A 19,651-nucleotide genomic window follows, 5' to 3' on the forward strand; every position below is an offset into this window, starting at 1 on the left:
AGTCACATCTGTGCTAGACATTTTGCTTCTAAAAGTTGGAATACTTTTTAAGAATCTACAACTGGTTCTAGAATCTAATTCAAACTTTTACAAACTTTTAAACTCTAAAAGAAATGCTAAACAGGATCTAACACAAGGCCCTAGCAGGTCTTTTAAGAATTTAGAAAACTTTTCAAATTGCAAAAATCAATTTCTAATGACAATTTTGGAATTTGTCGTGTGATCAGGTATTGGCTGAGTAGTCCAGCAAATGCAAAGTCTTGTACCCCACCGCTGATCCACCAATGTAGGAAGTTGGCTCTGTATGTGCTATTTCAAAGTAAGGAATAGCATGCACAGAGTCCAAGGGTTCCCCTTAGAGGTAAAATAGTGGTAAAAATAGATAATACTAATGCTCTATTTTGTGGTAGTGTGGTCGAGCAGTAGGCTTATCCAAGGAGTAGTGTTAAGCATTTGTTGTACATACACATAGACAATAAATGAGGTACACACACTCGGAGACAAATCCAGCCAATAGGTTTTTGTATAGAAAAATATCTTTTCTTAGTTTATTTTAAGAACCACAGGTTCAAATTCTACATGTAATATCTCATTCGAAAGGTATTGCAGGTAAGTACTTTAGGAACTTTAAATCATAAAAATTGCATGTATACTTTTCAAGTTATTGACAAATAGCTGTTTTAAAAGTGGACACAGTGCAATTTTCACAGTTCCTAGGGGAGGTAAGTATTTGTTAGGTTAACCAGGTAAGTAGGACACTTACAGGGCTTAGTTCTTGGTCCAAAGTAGCCCACCGTTGGGGGTTCAGAGCAACCCCAAAGTTACCACACCAGCAGCTCAGGGCCGGTCAGGTGCAGAGTTCAAAGTGGTGCCCAAAACACATAGGCTTCAATGGAGAAGGGGGTGCCCCGGTTCCAGTCTGCCAGCAGGTAAGTACCCGCGTCTTCGGAGGGCAGACCAGGGGGGTTTTGTAGGGCACCGGGGGGGACACAAGCCCACACAGAAATTTCACCCTCAGCAGCGCGGGGGCGGCCGGGTGCAGTGTAGAAACAAGCGTCGGGTTTGTAGTGTTAGTCTATGGGAGATCTCGGGATCTCTTCAGCGCTGCAGGCAGGCAAGGGGGGGGTTCCTCGGGGAAACCTCCACTTGGGCAAGGGAGAGGGACTCCTGGGGGTCACTTCTCCAGTGAAAGTCCGGTCCTTCAGGTCCTGGGGGCTGCGGGTGCAGGGTCTCTCCCAGGCGTCGGGACTTAGGATTCAAAGAGTCGCGGTCAGGGGAAGCCTCGGGATTCCCTCTGCAGGCGGCGCTGTGGGGGCTCAGGGGGGACAGGTTTTGGTACTCACAGTATCAGAGTAGTCCTGGGGTCCCTCCTGAGGTGTTGGATCTCCACCAGCCGAGTCGGGGTCGCCGGGTGCAGTGTTGCAAGTCTCACGCTTCTTGCGGGGAGCTTGCAGGGTTCTTTCAAAGCTGCTGGAAACAAAGTTGCAGCCTTTCTTGGAGCAGGTCCGCTGTCCTCTGGAGTTTCTTGTCTTTTCGAAGCAGGGGCAGTCCTCAGAGGATGTCGAGGTCGCTGGTCCCTTTGGAAGGCGTCGCTGGAGCAGGATCTTTGGAAGGCAGGAGACAGGCCGGTGAGTTTCTGGAGCCAAGGCAGTTGTTGTCTTCTGGTCTTCCTCTGCAGGGGTTTTCAGCTAGGCAGTCCTTCTTCTTGTTGTTGCAGGAATCTAATTTTCTAGGGTTCAGGGCAGCCCTTAAATACTAAATTTAAGGGCGTGTTTAGGTCTGGGGGGTTAGTAGCCAATGGCTACTAGCCCTGAGGGTGGGTACACCCTCTTTGTGCCTCCTCCCAAGGGGAGGGGGTCACAATCCTAACCCTATTGGGGGAATCCTCCATCTGCAAGATGGAGGATTTCTAAAAGTTAGAGTCACTTCAGCTCAGGACACCTTAGGGGCTGTCCTGACTGGCCAGTGACTCCTCCTTGTTGCTTTCTTTGTTCCCTCCAAAAGTGGGGGCCGTGGCCGGAGGGGGCGGGCAACTCCACTAAGCTGGAGTGCCCTGCTGGGCTGTGACAAAGGGGTGAGCCTTTGAGGCTCACCGCCAGGTGTTACAGCTCCTGCCTGGGGGAGGTGTTAGCATCTCCACCCAGTGCAGGCTTTGTTACTGGCCTCAGAGTGACAAAGGCACTCTCCCCATGGGGCCAGCAACATGTCTCTGGTGTGGCAGGCTGCTGGAACTAGTCAGCCTACACAGACAGTCGGTTAAGTTTCAGGGGGCACCTCTAAGGTGCCCTCTGGGGTGTATTTTGCAATAAAATGTACACTGGCATCAGTGTGCATTTATTGTGCTGAGAAGTTTGATACCAAACTTCCCAGTTTTCAGTGTAGCCATTATGGTGCTGTGGAGTTCGTGTTTGACAGACTCCCAGACCATATACTCTTATGGCTACCCTGCACTTACAATGTCTAAGGTTTTGTTTAGACACTGTAGGGGTACCATGCTCATGCACTGGTACCCTCACCTATGGTATAGTGCACCCTGCCTTAGGGCTGTAAGGCCTGCTAGAGGGGTGTCTTACCTATACTGCATAGGCAGTGAGAGGCTGGCATGGCACCCTGAGGGGAGTGCCATGTCGACTTACTCGTTTTGTCCTCACTAGCACACACAAGCTGGCAAGCAGTGTGTCTGTGCTGAGTGAGAGGTCTCCAGGGTGGCATAAGACATGCTGCAGCCCTTAGAGACCTTCCTTGGCATCAGGGCCCTTGGTACTAGAAGTACCAGTTACAAGGGACTTATCTGGATGCCAGGGTCTGCCAATTGTGGATACAAAAGTACAGGTTAGGGAAAGAACACTGGTGCTGGGGCCTGGTTAGCAGGCCTCAGCACACTTTCAATTGTAAACATAGCATCAGCAAAGGCAAAAAGTCAGGGGGCAACCATGCCAAGGAGGCATTTCCTTACACAACCCCCCCCCCCAAACGAAAGAGGATGAGACTAACCTTTCCCAAGAGAGTCTTCATTTTCTAAGTGGAAGAACCTGGAAAGGCCATCTGCATTGGCATGGGCAGTCCCAGGTCTGTGTTCCACTATAAAGTCCATTCCCTGTAGGGAGATGGACCACCTCAACAGTTTAGGATTTTCACCTTTCATTTGCATCAGCCATTTGAGAGGTCTGTGGTCAGTTTGAACTAGGAAGTGAGTCCCAAAGAGGTATGGTCTCAGCTTCTTCAGGGACCAAACCACAGCAAAGGCCTCCCTCTCAATGGCACTCCAACGCTGCTCCCTGGGGAGTAACCTCCTGCTAATGAAAGCAACAGGCTGGTCAAGGCCATCATCATTTGTTTGGGACAAAACTGCCCCTATCCCATGTTCAGAGGCATCAGTCTGCACAATGAACTGCTTAGAATAATCTGGAGCTTTTAGAACTGGTGCTGAGCACATTGCTTGTTTCAGGGTGTCAAAGGCCTGTTGGCATTCCACAGTCCAGTTCACTTTCTTGGGCATTTTCTTGGAGGTGAGTTCAGTGAGGGCTGTCACAATGGATCCATATCCCTTCACAAACCTCCTGTAATACCCAGTCAAGCCAAGGAATGCCCTGACTTGAGTCTGGGTTTTTGGAGCTACCCAGTCCAGAATAGTCTGGATCTTGGGTTGGAGTGGCTGAACTTGGCCTCCACCTACAAGGTGTCCCAAGTAAACCACAGTTCCCTGCCCTATCTGGCATTTGGATGCCTTGATAGAGAGGCCTGCAGATTGCAGAGCCTTCAAAACCTTCTTCAGGTGGACCACGTGATCCTGCCAGGTGGAGCTAAAGACAGCAATATCATCAGGATAAGCTGTGCTAAAGGACTCCAAGCCAGCAAGGACTTGATTCACCAACCTTTGGAAGGTGGCAGGGGCATTCTTTAAACCAAAGGGCATAACAGTAAACTGATAATGCCCATCAGGTGTGGAGAATGCTGTTTTCTCTTTTGCTCCAGGTGCCATTTTTATTTGCCAGTACCCTGCTGTCAAGTCAAAGGTACTTAAGAATTTGGCAGCACCTAATTTATCTATGAGCTCATCAGCTCTAGGAATTGGATGAGCATCTGTCTTGGTGACAGAATTGAGCCCTCTGTAGTCCACACAAAACCTCATCTCTTTCTTTCCATCTTTGGTGTGAGGTTTGGGGACTAAGACCACTGGGCTAGCCCAGGGGCTGTCAGAGCGCTCAATTACTCCCAATTCCAGCATCTTGTGGACTTCCACCTTGATGCTTTCCTTAACATGGTCAGACTGTCTAAAGATTTTGTTTTTGACAGGCATGCTGTCTCCTGTGTCCACATCATGGGTACACAGGTGTGTCTGACCAGGGGTTAAGGAGAAGAGTTCAGGAAACTGTTGTAGGACTCTCCTACAATCAGCTTGCTGTTGGCCAGAGAGGGTGTCTGAGTAGATCACTCCATCTACTGAGCCATCTTTTGGGTCTGATGACAGAAGATCAGGGAGAGGTTCACTCTCTGCCTCCTGATCCTCATCTGTTACCATCAACAGATTCACATCAGCCCTGTCATGGAAGAGCTTAAGGCGGTTCACATGGATCACCCTCTTGGGGCTCCTGCTTGTGCCCAGGTCCACCAGGTAGGTGACCTGACTCTTCCTTTCTAGCACTGGGTAAGGGCCACTCCATTTGTCCTGGAGTGCCCTGGGAGCCACAGGCTCCAGAACCCAGACTTTCTGCCCTGGTTGGAACTCAACCAGTGCAGCCTTTTGGTCATACCAAAACTTCTGGAGCTGTTGGCTGGCCTCAAGGTTTTTGGTTGCCTTTTCCATGTACTCTGCCATTCTAGAGCGAAGGCCAAGTACATAGTCCACTATGTCTTGTTTAGGCTCATGAAGAGGTCTCTCCCAGCCTTCTTTAACAAGGGCAAGTGGTCCCCTTACAGGATGACCAAACAGAAGTTCAAAGGGTGAGAATCCTACTCCCTTCTGTGGCACATCTCTGTAAGCGAAAAGCAGACATGGCAAGAGGACATCCCATCTCCTTTTGAGCTTTTCTGGGAGCCCCATGATCATGCCCTTTAATGTCTTGTTGAATCTCTCAACTAAGCCATTAGTTTGTGGATGGTAAGGTGTAGTGAATTTATAAGTCACTCCACACTCATTCCACATATGTTTCAGGTATGCTGACATGAAGTTGGTACCTCTGTCAGACACCACCTCCTTAGGGAAACCCACTCTGGTAAAAATACCAATGAGGGCCTTGGCTACTGCAGGGGCAGTAGTCGACCTAAGGGGAATAGCTTCAGGATACCTGGTAGCATGATCCACTACTACCAGGATATACATATTTCCTGAGGCTGTGGGAGGTTCCAGTGGACCAACTATGTCCACACCCACTCTTTCAAAGGGGACCCCCACCACTGGAAGTGGAATGAGGGGGGCCTTTGGGTGCCCACCTGTCTTACCACTGGCTTGACAGGTGGGGCAGGAGAGGCAAAACTCCTTAACCATGTTGGACATATTGGGCCAGTAGAAGTGGTTGACTAGCCTCTCCCACGTCTTGGTTTGTCCCAAATGTCCAGCAAGGGGAATGTCATGGGCCAATGTTAGGATGAACTCTCTGAACAGCTGAGGCACTACCACTCTCCTAGTGGCACCAGGTTTGGGGTCTCTGGCCTCAGTGTACAGGAGTCCATCTTCCCAATAGACCCTATGTGTTCCATTTTTCTTGCCCTTGGACTCTTCAGCAGCTTGCTGCCTAAGGCCTTCAAGAGAGGGACAGGTTTCTTGTCCCTTACACAGCTCCTCCCTTGAGGGTCCCCCTGGGCCTAAGAGCTCAACCTGATAAGGTTCAAGCTCCAAAGGCTCAGTTCCCTCAGAGGGCAGAACTTCTTCCTGAGAAGAGAGGTTCCCTTTCTTTTGCTGTGTTGCAGTTGGTTTCCCAACTGACTTTCCTGTTCTCTTGGTAGGCTGGGCCATTCTTCCAGACTCCAGCTCTACTTGTTCACCCTGTGCCTTGCATTGTGCTCTTGTTTTCACACACACCAGTTCAGGGATACCCAGCATTGCTGCATGGGTTTTTAGTTCTACCTCAGCCCATGCTGAGGACTCCAGGTCATTTCCAAGCAGACAGTCCACTGGGATATTTGAGGAGACCACCACCTGTTTCAGGCCATTGACCCCTCCCCATTCTAAAGTAACCATTGCCATGGGATGTACTTTTCTCTGATTGTCAGCGTTGGTGACTGTGTAAGTTTTTCCAGTCAGGTATTGGCCAGGGGAAACCAGTTTCTCTGTCACCATGGTGACACTGGCACCTGTATCCCTCAGGCCCTCTATTCTAGTCCCATTAATTAAGAGTTGCTGTCTGTATTTTTGCATGTTAGGCGGCCAGACAGCTAGTGTGGCTAAATCCACCCCACCCTCAGAAACTAGAGTAGCTTCAGTGTGGACCCTGATTTGCTCTGGGCACACTGTTGATCCCACTTGGAGACTAGCCATACCAGTGTTACCTGGATGGGAGTTTGGAGTGGAACCTTTCTTGGGACAGGCCTTGTCTCCAGTTTGGTGTCCATGCTGTTTACAGCTATGACACCAGGCCTTTTTGGGATCAAAGTTTTTACCCTTGTACCCATTGTTTTGTGAAGAGGCTCTGGGCCCACCCTCCTGTGCAGGTTTTTGGGGGCCTGTAGAAGACTCTTTACTATTTTTAGTTTTGGTTGTCTCATCACCCTTCCCCTGGGGAGTCTTTGTGACCCCTTTCTTTTGGTCACCCCCTGTTGAAGTCTTGGACACCCTTGTCTTGACCCAATGGTCCGCCTTCTTTCCCAATTCTTGGGGAGAAATTGGTCCTAGGTCTACCAGATGCTGATGCAGTTTATCATTGAAACAATTACTCAATAGGTGTTCTTTCACAAATAAATTGTACAGCCCATCATAATTACTTACACCACTGCCTTGAATCCAACCATCTAGTGTTTTCACTGAGTAGTCTACAAAGTCAACCCAGGTCTGGCTCGAGGATTTTTGAGCCCCCCTGAATCTAATCCTATACTCCTCAGTGGAGAATCCAAAGCCCTCAATCAGGGTACCCTTCATGAGGTCATAAGATTCTGCATCTTGTCCAGAGAGTGTGAGGAGTCTATCCCTACACTTTCCTGTGAACATTTCCCAAAGGAGAGCACCCCAGTGAGATCTGTTCACTTTTCTGGTTACACAAGCCCTCTCAAAAGCTGTGAACCATTTGGTGATGTCATCACCATCTTCATATTTAGTTACAATCCCTTTAGGGATTTTCAACATGTCAGGAGAATCTCTGACCCTATTTATGTTGCTGCCACCATTGATGGGTCCTAGGCCCATCTCTTGTCTTTCCCTCTCTATGGCTAGGATCTGTCTTTCCAAAGCCAATCTTTTGGCCATCCTGGCTAACTGGATGTCCTCTTCACTGGGGCTATCCTCAGTGATTTCAGAGGTGTTGGTCTCTCCTGTGAGGGAACCAGCATCTCTGACTATTATTTTTGGAGTCAGGGTTTGAGGGACCCTGTTCTCCCTAGATAGGACTGGTAGGGGGGAATTTTCCTCCAAGTCACTATCCTCTTCCTCTGAGTTGCCACCCTCAGAGGGGTTGGCCTTTTCAAACTCTGCCAAAAGCTCCTGGAGCTGTATTTTGGTAGGTTTGGGGCCCATTGTTATTTTCTTTATTTTACAGAGTGACCTTAGCTCCCTCATCTTAAGATGGAGGTAAGGTGTGGTGTCGAGTTCCACCACAGTCACATCTGTGCTAGACATTTTGCTTCTAAAAGTTGGAATACTTTTTAAGAATCTACAACTGGTTCTAGAATCTAATTCAAACTTTTACAAACTTTTAAACTCTAAAAGAAATGCTAAACAGGATCTAACACAAGGCCCTAGCAGGTCTTTTAAGAATTTAGAAAACTTTTCAAATTGCAAAAATCAATTTCTAATGACAATTTTGGAATTTGTCGTGTGATCAGGTATTGGCTGAGTAGTCCAGCAAATGCAAAGTCTTGTACCCCACCGCTGATCCACCAATGTAGGAAGTTGGCTCTGTATGTGCTATTTCAAAGTAAGGAATAGCATGCACAGAGTCCAAGGGTTCCCCTTAGAGGTAAAATAGTGGTAAAAATAGATAATACTAATGCTCTATTTTGTGGTAGTGTGGTCGAGCAGTAGGCTTATCCAAGGAGTAGTGTTAAGCATTTGTTGTACATACACATAGACAATAAATGAGGTACACACACTCGGAGACAAATCCAGCCAATAGGTTTTTGTATAGAAAAATATCTTTTCTTAGTTTATTTTAAGAACCACAGGTTCAAATTCTACATGTAATATCTCATTCGAAAGGTATTGCAGGTAAGTACTTTAGGAACTTTAAATCATAAAAATTGCATGTATACTTTTCAAGTTATTGACAAATAGCTGTTTTAAAAGTGGACACAGTGCAATTTTCACAGTTCCTAGGGGAGGTAAGTATTTGTTAGGTTAACCAGGTAAGTAGGACACTTACAGGGCTTAGTTCTTGGTCCAAAGTAGCCCACCGTTGGGGGTTCAGAGCAACCCCAAAGTTACCACACCAGCAGCTCAGGGCCGGTCAGGTGCAGAGTTCAAAGTGGTGCCCAAAACACATAGGCTTCAATGGAGAAGGGGGTGCCCCGGTTCCAGTCTGCCAGCAGGTAAGTACCCGCGTCTTCGGAGGGCAGACCAGGGGGGTTTTGTAGGGCACCGGGGGGGACACAAGCCCACACAGAAATTTCACCCTCAGCAGCGCGGGGGCGGCCGGGTGCAGTGTAGAAACAAGCGTCGGGTTTGTAGTGTTAGTCTATGGGAGATCTCGGGATCTCTTCAGCGCTGCAGGCAGGCAAGGGGGGGGTTCCTCGGGGAAACCTCCACTTGGGCAAGGGAGAGGGACTCCTGGGGGTCACTTCTCCAGTGAAAGTCCGGTCCTTCAGGTCCTGGGGGCTGCGGGTGCAGGGTCTCTCCCAGGCGTCGGGACTTAGGATTCAAAGAGTCGCGGTCAGGGGAAGCCTCGGGATTCCCTCTGCAGGCGGCGCTGTGGGGGCTCAGGGGGGACAGGTTTTGGTACTCACAGTATCAGAGTAGTCCTGGGGTCCCTCCTGAGGTGTTGGATCTCCACCAGCCGAGTCGGGGTCGCCGGGTGCAGTGTTGCAAGTCTCACGCTTCTTGCGGGGAGCTTGCAGGGTTCTTTCAAAGCTGCTGGAAACAAAGTTGCAGCCTTTCTTGGAGCAGGTCCGCTGTCCTCTGGAGTTTCTTGTCTTTTCGAAGCAGGGGCAGTCCTCAGAGGATGTCGAGGTCGCTGGTCCCTTTGGAAGGCGTCGCTGGAGCAGGATCTTTGGAAGGCAGGAGACAGGCCGGTGAGTTTCTGGAGCCAAGGCAGTTGTTGTCTTCTGGTCTTCCTCTGCAGGGGTTTTCAGCTAGGCAGTCCTTCTTCTTGTTGTTGCAGGAATCTAATTTTCTAGGGTTCAGGGCAGCCCTTAAATACTAAATTTAAGGGCGTGTTTAGGTCTGGGGGGTTAGTAGCCAATGGCTACTAGCCCTGAGGGTGGGTACACCCTCTTTGTGCCTCCTCCCAAGGGGAGGGGGTCACAATCCTAACCCTATTGGGGGAATCCTCCATCTGCAAGATGGAGGATTTCTAAAAGTTAGAGTCACTTCAGCTCAGGACACCTTAGGGGCTGTCCTGACTGGCCAGTGACTCCTCCTTGTTGCTTTCTTTGTTCCCTCCAAAAGTGGGGGCCGTGGCCGGAGGGGGCGGGCAACTCCACTAAGCTGGAGTGCCCTGCTGGGCTGTGACAAAGGGGTGAGCCTTTGAGGCTCACCGCCAGGTGTTACAGCTCCTGCCTGGGGGAGGTGTTAGCATCTCCACCCAGTGCAGGCTTTGTTACTGGCCTCAGAGTGACAAAGGCACTCTCCCCATGGGGCCAGCAACATGTCTCTGGTGTGGCAGGCTGCTGGAACTAGTCAGCCTACACAGACAGTCGGTTAAGTTTCAGGGGGCACCTCTAAGGTGCCCTCTGGGGTGTATTTTGCAATAAAATGTACACTGGCATCAGTGTGCATTTATTGTGCTGAGAAGTTTGATACCAAACTTCCCAGTTTTCAGTGTAGCCATTATGGTGCTGTGGAGTTCGTGTTTGACAGACTCCCAGACCATATACTCTTATGGCTACCCTGCACTTACAATGTCTAAGGTTTTGTTTAGACACTGTAGGGGTACCATGCTCATGCACTGGTACCCTCACCTATGGTATAGTGCACCCTGCCTTAGGGCTGTAAGGCCTGCTAGAGGGGTGTCTTACCTATACTGCATAGGCAGTGAGAGGCTGGCATGGCACCCTGAGGGGAGTGCCATGTCGACTTACTCGTTTTGTCCTCACTAGCACACACAAGCTGGCAAGCAGTGTGTCTGTGCTGAGTGAGAGGTCTCCAGGGTGGCATAAGACATGCTGCAGCCCTTAGAGACCTTCCTTGGCATCAGGGCCCTTGGTACTAGAAGTACCAGTTACAAGGGACTTATCTGGATGCCAGGGTCTGCCAATTGTGGATACAAAAGTACAGGTTAGGGAAAGAACACTGGTGCTGGGGCCTGGTTAGCAGGCCTCAGCACACTTTCAATTGTAAACATAGCATCAGCAAAGGCAAAAAGTCAGGGGGCAACCATGCCAAGGAGGCATTTCCTTACAATCACTGCTAGGGGTCTTCCATGGCCCGTATACCACCCTTGAATGTACAAGTAGGCAAAGGGAGCAAAGATCCTTCGGTGTGGCTCTTCATGTAGGATGGTGAAATCCACATAAAATATCATATCCAAAGGAATGGGCATTGCAAACACTTCCGTCCATCTACATAACAACTTCTGATTAACTGCGCAATTCCATCACTAGAATAAGATAACCACTTGATCAGGAACACTTTCTAGATTGGCCTTAGATATAACACAATTCTAGATCAATTCAATCATTTTTAGGTTCTTTACTCATAGCCTATTATACCTGCTGGAGAGACACCAATTTACCAAGCTCAGCATTTTGCTTATATTACCCCCTCCCCCCCCCTTTCAATATCACGTTTTATAATATAGGCTTAATTGTTGTTAAGGCAAATGTTCAACTTAATTAACCGCACAACCACCCTACTTATTTGAGAGTGAAAACCATCAATTGTAGCATTTACGAGAAGCTCAGTTTCATACTTGCCAGTAAACTAAAATAGTCCTCGTATACGAGGAACACATGCTGTGAATAGCATGCTGGTGTCATTTAAATCTTATTTTATATGCATATTGTGCAAGAATATGCATTGTACTGTATTGCAACACTTATATAGCACTTGCTACCCCTGTGTCCTACAGAAATATGTAGATGATCATAATGTAATTATGGCCCAACACGTTGTTGACAATGCATGTGACATCAAATGTTTCAAAAGAAGAATGCTGTTTTGGGCTGTTTTCATCATGTTCTAGCCACTCGCCTGACATTAATTACACTCTGAAGTATCTATACATGCACATACATATGCAGGTCAGGAGAGACTGGGCACCTTGCACTAAATAGGAGGAGGGGGCTCTATTCTGGACCACAGCTCATTCTCTTTCTCACAAATACACAAGAACGTGTATATCCAGACGATACAATCTTACCTTTACGCTTCTCTTCTGTGTCACTGTCTGATTCACTGTTGTCGTCTGTAACTGGGGATAAATGTCAGATTGGCCAAGTTAAGTAAGGGCGAGTGTGACCGCCACAAAGTCAGCAGGGATAAACATTGCACCCGTGACAGAAAAAAAAATTGAAGAGAGTCAAGCAAACAAAGATCGGAGAATTATAAAGTGAAAGTAAGACACATTAAAAACAGCCAGAAATGGAAAAAGATGAAAAGATGTTAAACAGAAGCCATGGAAATGTATGAAGGGTAGAACTAATAAGCTCAAATTCACAACTGTAATACAACAATGTGCATCAAATGAAGAGTGACAACCGGAGAATGGACAACAGGCAGGAAAAGTAGAGGATGGTGGACAGAGGAAGTAAAGGAGATTGAAAGGAAAAGGGGAAAAAAGATAGTGAGGGAAGATTAAAAGAATAGGCAAGACTAAGCGAAGACAGTTAGAAAACGAAGGTTGAAGGTGAAAAGAAAGAATTAAAGGAAATACAATAAGGCAGGTGGGAAAGAATCCACAGGCGAGACCAGGCCAAAGTAAAGAAAATACAATTGATAACTCATTCCTTGCAAGGAGAGAACTCACACTTTAGTGACATAAATAAGGTGGCTCACATCATCAGGATGCTCTCAGATACAATAGCTCCATAACGGTGCTCCTTCAAAGTAGCAAATAAATGAAAAACCATATCCAGCTTTCAGACACCATCATTCTAACACTGAATATCTAGTCACATGTTAACAAATGTAGCACTGCTAACCAAATTATTAAGCGGGAAGGAATCCCTCACCGCACCCTAATGTATAAAAAAACCCTAGGTGAAGTTGTACAGGGAGAGAAGTCAGTGTGCATGATGGCAGTCTACTTTCACCAATGTGCAGACTTAAACCCTTGTGGAAACCACATACCACATGCCTCAAAGGAATAAACAGCCAGTGTGATGGCCTAGCATCTGCCCCTCACAAATACATTGCAGGGTGACCCTAAAAGGCAGCACAAGCAGAGGGTGCTACACTTCATTTCAGATTTGTGAGAAAATCAAAGAGAAGAAAATGTATTTGTTAGAATTAGAGCTTCACCTTTCCCAGAGGAGTTCTCGGTTGACTGTGAGAGCCTTTTCACTCGTTTCTTCCCTCGCCGGGCCTCAAAGATGGCGTTTATTTTCAGCACCAGCTGTACGAGGGAGAGAAGAGGTAAAATAGATGTGTCTACAGAGGAACAAGAAGAGAAGAGTGCACAGAACCTGGAATGGAGTGGATGAAACTATACAAAAAAACATGCTTGATTCTTCATGACCGGTCCTAAGATCCATTAATATCCTTAAAAAATGCATTGGTACAAACACTCCAGTCGGATCATTCATGAAGAACGTAAGATCTGCATCAAATGCTTGAATAAAACTTAGACACTTCATGCAGATTGAATAATATTGCCCGGACACCGTAAAACTGCTAGTCACTACCCCAAGGCAGAGTCTGCAGACACCAAATCTTCTAAGCCCTAAGCTATCTCCAGTTGCATCAAGACAAGAAGTATGTGTGAGTCACCAAACTGCACCTAATCGCCACAAGACTCCCAAAGAACAACACACAGGATACATTGTCAGGTGCTGTGAGCAACAATCAAATCCATCCAGGTTCCTGCTTGAAAGTGGACAAGGAGATCCACTGGGAGTCCTTCAATTGATATGGACAGGCAGGCACACCTCAGGCTTCGCTTATCAATAGTAAACCCACTGCCACCCCTTGCGCCTCCAACAATCCCAAAAACAGGTTTATGTTCATTGCACAAAGTGCTCTTAGATCATATAACAGCCAGTATTCATGAATGAGTGACTTTGTATAGGGAGCGACAAACTGATTCAAACACTGCTCATTGTTCTGAAAATATATACAAAAATTTTGAAGCTTTGTAGATTTTTGGTGAAATCTTCAGATTTTTTTAAAAATGGATTAAGAGAATAGGTCACCCTCTTCTGACCCATTATGTGACCCATCAAATGCTAAATGAATGAACAACTCACAGTGGAGCCTCCAACAGCAGATGGCGTATTACCCATTTCAGTCATGCCACCATGACTTCTTTGGACATCTCTGGCTCCCAAGAAGAATCCCTAATCAATTAAAGGGCCCAACTGTATTGTGAAAAACTTTGCATGGTTTAAGTCACAACTCTTCCTGCAGATAGACAGCACCGAGACGTGAAATGGTTATTCACCAGAGAACCCAACAGACTGCAAGTATCCAATACTTGTGCTGACACTGGAGTGCATACATCCAAGAGACGATAATATTGGAAGCTCTTACCCTTGAGATTTTCCGTCTCCGCCGGCCATTCTGGAGGTCTGCTGAATTGAAGAATGCTTCATCTGGGCTGCTTGGGATGGAGGGGGGAGGACTTGTTCCCCTTAGCGGGGATGTAGCACCATCTCGGTTCACCTTTCGTAACTCTAAGAGTTTAAAGCTGCGACGATCTGAATTCTGACGGAAGAAGGCAGGCTTTGGGTGGATCTAAAGTAGGAAGTGGAAAAAAGGTCAAGAGGAAGATGAAGTGTAACAAGAAATTTAAAAGATGAATAGCCTGGAAACAGATGCTTTCCCAGTGTGTTTTAAGAAAAGGTGGACTGTGGATTCAGAAGGAGGGTATGGGACTCTTAACTAGCAATTTCCTGGATTCTGCTGCAGATTTCAATGATTAAAACACAATTTTAAGACAACTGACTGGAACGTCTGAAAATGTCATTTGCTTTATTATCAAGTGCCATAACTCAATGGGAGTGAAGTAATTCATTGGGTCAGGCCATCACTTCGCTACCATCCTCCCCAAATATGTGTCAAGAGTAATTGATCTTCTGACTCTACCAATCAAACCACTTCCACCTCGAAGAGGGGATCAGGCATCGCCACACTCCCATATACATTGTGACCCTTAAAAAATCTGGTCTTCTCATACCTTGTTGGGTGTGCTGGGGGCGGAAGAGGTGGGCGAGGCTTGCAAAGAAGAGGCATATTTCTTTCCAAGGAACTGTCCATCAATCTCAATATCTTCATAAGGATTTTCCTTTGATGGGGTGTCTGCACGCAACAGAAGCGGATTAGAAGAGATGCAAAGATTTCTTGTAACAAATAGTGAGTAATACTGTAAACACAGCTGCACTGTTAATGCAAGCTATATTTCCCGATTCTCATTTCAAAGTTTTCATAATATATAAGTGTACTACGCCTACACCAGTCCATTAGCCTATCAGAAAGATGTGGTTACGAAAGAAGTGTTCAAAGTTTTACAGTATCAGAAGAGAAATAATCACTGAAAGGATTTTTTAGTCCAAACTTTTAATCATCACTGGATTTGGGCTCACTGCTTAAGGTATGGAAACTATGTGACCCCTTGTGTCCAAAGTCTTCATATGACAACCAGATCACATGCTTCCAGGCCCAGCCATACCACTATGGCGTACAGCAGTCATAGTTGCTGCACCAAGCTATCGGACAAAAACACGAGAACTTCTTTAACCCTGGAGGCCTTATAATCCACTTCACTGATGATTGCTCAACTGCAGTCGCAATAAAGGAGTCCTTGTATGAAGTCCTTCCTCAATACTGCTGTACTATGATAGGGACAATAAGCCAAGAGTATCCTTTTTAGTGGCTTTTGATCACTGGTACAGCTTTGTAAACAAAAGCTTATTTTGCATTCTCCTGAGATATCTATTCAGTGTCCTTAGATTGTCAAACACTATACAAATGACATGAGTATCAGGGGTGCATCAAGATCTCTCCACACATTTATTATCCTAGAATATGCCCTCCTTATCTCAACTTTATCATTTTAGTTCTTCTGTATACTTGCCAGGCCAGCATTCACAGACCCTGGCTTTCAGGGTTCCTTCTCATCCGAGGTCCCTCATCAGTGCTTTATAGCACTCTGTCTGATTGGAGGAGAGGAGAGGTGAGGCTCACTACAATCAAGTTTCCTACCTTACGAAAATCAGGTCCAAAGGTCCCTCATTTTAGGCGGGCTCTAGCAGAGGGGTCTAGGATATCCTAAGCAGTCAAGGTCAATGGGTGACTAATTCTCAAATCATGCTAAAAACACACCATATATGCACGTACCGTGCAGGAACAGACATGCACATAGGGGCGGAGGCCAGGGTAGCAGTCATGTTTATGGGCCACAGCTCTGAGCTGCTGCAGCAAGGTGGCTCCCGATCTGCAGTAAACACCATCACATCATTCCTCCTAGTCTGTGCCTTAAATCCAAGATGAACACCCTATGATGAAGGACTGCAAAAAAGGCCTGTGACTAGTCACGGAGAGCAATGTCTCGATTCACAAGCTCCGAGCTAGTTCATTATTTTAAGGCTGTATTGAATTTGACAAACACCCAGGATTTCTAAAGCTTTGCTGCACTAAAAAAGTCAAAGGGACACCTTTGTCTTTAGCCCACACTCTACTGATTGGAACAGAGAGCCAGCAATTTTTAATCAGACCAGATTGTCCGTAGTATCAATTTTAGTGGCTTCAGAAGAGCCTGTGAAGAAACAGTGACTAGATTACATGGGCAGGTACCACCACTGGGCTCGCAGCACCCCAATGAGCATCAGTCAAACACTTTTGTAAAGAGCGTGGCCGTCATGAGCAGCATACACACATACCATAATGTGTATTACGCTCAATCTAATATCTTCCTTCAGTAACAGACCAGCTAACTACAAGACCAGGTTATAAATAAGCACAGTCAAACAGATTAGTTGAAAGACTTGTGCTATTCCCAGTCAATAAGGACACCTACACCTTGGTTTTATCTCTCCAATCTCTTAGCCACACCTAGATTATTTGTTAGGGCCAAACCAAAGGCAATGCTCCCGGGCAAGCTACATGAAGAAGGTAAGCTTGCTGCTTGGCAAGGAGTATGGAAGGGACAAGGACTAACTCACTGCATATCTGCAAACATATTTTTAATGTAGCACATACCACAGCATAAGCAATGTAAAAAAAAAAAAAAGAGGTGTTATTACCAAATATAATGCTACTGAATTTACCTCAAAAGGATAAAGGCTGAGTTGACCTTTTCTTGGGGGCATGGGCAGTCAGAAATTACTGAGGAGGAACATGTGTGGGAACCTTTGTTTGCCACTGGTGTTCCAGGGCCACATTAGTAAGCACTTGAAAATAGATAGCAAAGACACATCTTTTAGGCACGTGACTGACACCCTGGTAACAATGGGAAGCAGTCGAGATTTATTTCAAGACCTCATAGACCCATATTCAGTGCAAGATAAAGATAACACTTTAAAAAAAAATCAATGTCTGGTCAATGCTTTACTCCATGAAGTGATACACACTTTTATTCAGAGGTGAGTAAAAGATACATTTAACATTAATAAGTAAGATAGGAAACAAAAGCCATAAGCACCTTCTGGAACCAAGTTGCAACTTTAAATGTTTCTATAGATCACTAGGCGCCAAATTATCTAATAACATAGAGCCAATGTTATCCTACAAGGAATGATTTAGGTGAATTCTGTAAACTTTAGAAGCCTCTCTTTAGTGAAAAGGGTTTTGATTGGCAGTGTGCATCTATTGAGAACAGCACGTGAGCTTCCTTGCTGCACCGACTTGGTAGCTGAAGAACGTTCAAAAATAAAAATAGTCTGTCTAGTTTAGCATTACAAATGCTGGTGTCGAGTGATGAATGTCCACTAGGGATTACTTTCAATCATGGTTTATAGCTGAGCCGGTCCCTTTGGGTACAAGTTCTCACTGTATTAATTTTTTCCATGGGCAGAGCTCCCATGGGAACCTCGCAGCAGCACAAGGCGATACCAGGAGCCAGAGGTCAGCACGCCGTAACCCCAAACAGGGAAATCTCCAGCGCTGCAAGGGCTTAACAAAGGACACCCAGAACCATGGAGACATCAAATGCTCTGCAAACCCGGACGTCAGAGTACGGCTGCGAAAACTGTCTCCTGGTCCGTGTGAGAGTAAAGAAGTAAGTAGGAAATGGGGTGGGATAAATTTCCCCCAGGTAGGGGAAAGCTACAGTAGTACAAAGGGAATCGACTGAAGACCACCAACCACCAGGTACACAGTTACCAGTAGGAAAAGCCCCACCTCTCTCCAACCCACAGCAGCAGAGGGGAAGGGGTCAGCACCCCTCTCCCACCACGAGCTGCAACATAGCTTGGCTAGAGAGGGCCGTATTCTCACCAAAGGAGGGTATATCTTGAATGTGGAAAAAATAGTGGTCACCTGTGGCTTGCATGCTTCTGGAGGGGAGTGGGTGTGCGTGCACGTGCAGGTTCATGCAGAGAACAGAACAAGACAGCATAGATTGACAAAGAGGACTAGTGCCAAAAGGTGGCCACAAGATACAAGCAGCAAGCGACCACTGATGCCACTGGGATTACATAATAACAGCAGTACAACCATTATTAAGCAACAAAATAAAAAACACAATAGACTATTACAACGATGAGCCTTAAAACTAAACTTCACAAATAATAAATGCAGTAGTACAAGTCACGATTCCAAACCAATGAAAACACCCTCTGTGACATCTGCACGACTTATCGCACAGCAATCTTGGAAAAGAACATGTAATACTTGGTGGATTAGGACAGCATCCAACTCCAACAAAGAAATACTTATGATTCTTAAAAATTCTCCAGTTCATCCCTGGGACTGAAGCACGTCCCGCCCTCCAGCTGAAAGGCCACCACCATCCAAGAAAACTTCATATAAAAGACCAATCTGTCATAGACTTCAATTTCCACTTCAGACGCGCTCTCGTGATGGACCTAAAACAGGACTTTGGACTTACCAAAGAAACTTAAGAACATTCTTTCCAAGTTTTACGTCATCAGAGCAACAAAAAAAACGCTCGCTCTTCTGCATCCCTGTACTTAAACTCTATCTTTTTTTAAACAGAATTGCATCACGTCTTTGGAATGGCTCGCTGAGTTGAAACGCTCAGTGCTGTAATATATGATAAAAAACAGGCCCTGGGTATAAATGCTGACAAGGTCAACTCGCCCTTCCATATTTCTGAGGTTGCTAAACTGAGGACCATTTGAGCGGGGAACAGTAATACCTGACATTTTAGCTATTACAAACAGCACATGTGGTGTACAGAGCTAAACAAAAAAGCTATATATTATGACCTGTCCTACATTTTCTGAGAAGAAACTGGCGTGTGTGTGGAAAGAAACCACATACACGCACAGTGTTCACTCCATCTGAATTTTTTATATTTTTGCCTATAATCGCTTGAAAAGCTGCAAACGTTACAGAAAGCAGCTCCCCTAAAAAGCCATAATAATCTGTGAAGAGAAGATCGGAAGGCTGGTAAGCCCGTCTGCACCAGGCTGCTCCTGGACCGCGCCCAGCACCAGGAATCTTGGCCCTCGGACCACCCACCACTTCTCTTCCACCGAGCTCCGAGGCCCAGATGAGGAGGTGACAACTGCTACACCCCCCCTCCAACCCCTTATGGTAGATTTATCATCGAGACATAGCTCAACCCCCTCCTCAAACCCCGACAGTCACCGCAATGCCAGACGGCTACAAGATGATACACCGAGACTGCATAAAAACACATGCAGGGAGGCATCAACATCATCTACAAGGAATCCATCCTTTGCATCACTACCGAAGACGACCCCACACCTATCAAGGAACACCTCAACTTCCAACTTCTAACCATCGCTAAGACTACCATCAGAGGTACCCTCGCCTACCATCCCCATGGACCCTGGCCCACTTGCGACACCATCTCCAACTTCATTGAGCCCCCAGACATCGACTCCAGACAATATATCTTACTCAGCAAGATTAACTTCCACCTCGACAACCCCAAAAACGGCAACACAACCACCCTCCGGGAGAGCATGAACAACATCGGGCTCACCCAACTGGTCACTGACCCTACACACAAAGCAGGACACACACTGGACCCGATCTTCACAT

At 46.4% G+C, this 19,651-nt stretch overlaps 1 protein-coding gene across 3 annotated transcripts in view; it reads right to left on the reverse strand.

Moving 5' to 3' along the window:
- The window catches only part of DENND2A (DENN domain containing 2A), a 253,271-nt gene that overhangs the window by 120,747 nt on the left and 112,873 nt on the right, over positions 1-19,651 (reverse strand). For all 3 annotated transcript variants that reach the window (XM_069227903.1, XM_069227901.1, XM_069227902.1), the window contains 4 exons: positions 14,637-14,758; positions 13,991-14,194; positions 12,764-12,857; positions 11,664-11,714 (listed from right to left, as the gene is read on the reverse strand). In XM_069227903.1, coding sequence (XP_069084004.1) covers positions 11,664-11,714; positions 12,764-12,857; positions 13,991-14,194; positions 14,637-14,758 — 471 coding nt within the window. The remainder of the gene's footprint in view (positions 1-11,663; positions 11,715-12,763; positions 12,858-13,990; positions 14,195-14,636; positions 14,759-19,651) is intronic.

This window comes from Pleurodeles waltl, chromosome 4_1 (assembly GCF_031143425.1).
Source record: "Pleurodeles waltl isolate 20211129_DDA chromosome 4_1, aPleWal1.hap1.20221129, whole genome shotgun sequence".
Taxonomy (NCBI): domain Eukaryota; kingdom Metazoa; phylum Chordata; class Amphibia; order Caudata; family Salamandridae; genus Pleurodeles; species Pleurodeles waltl.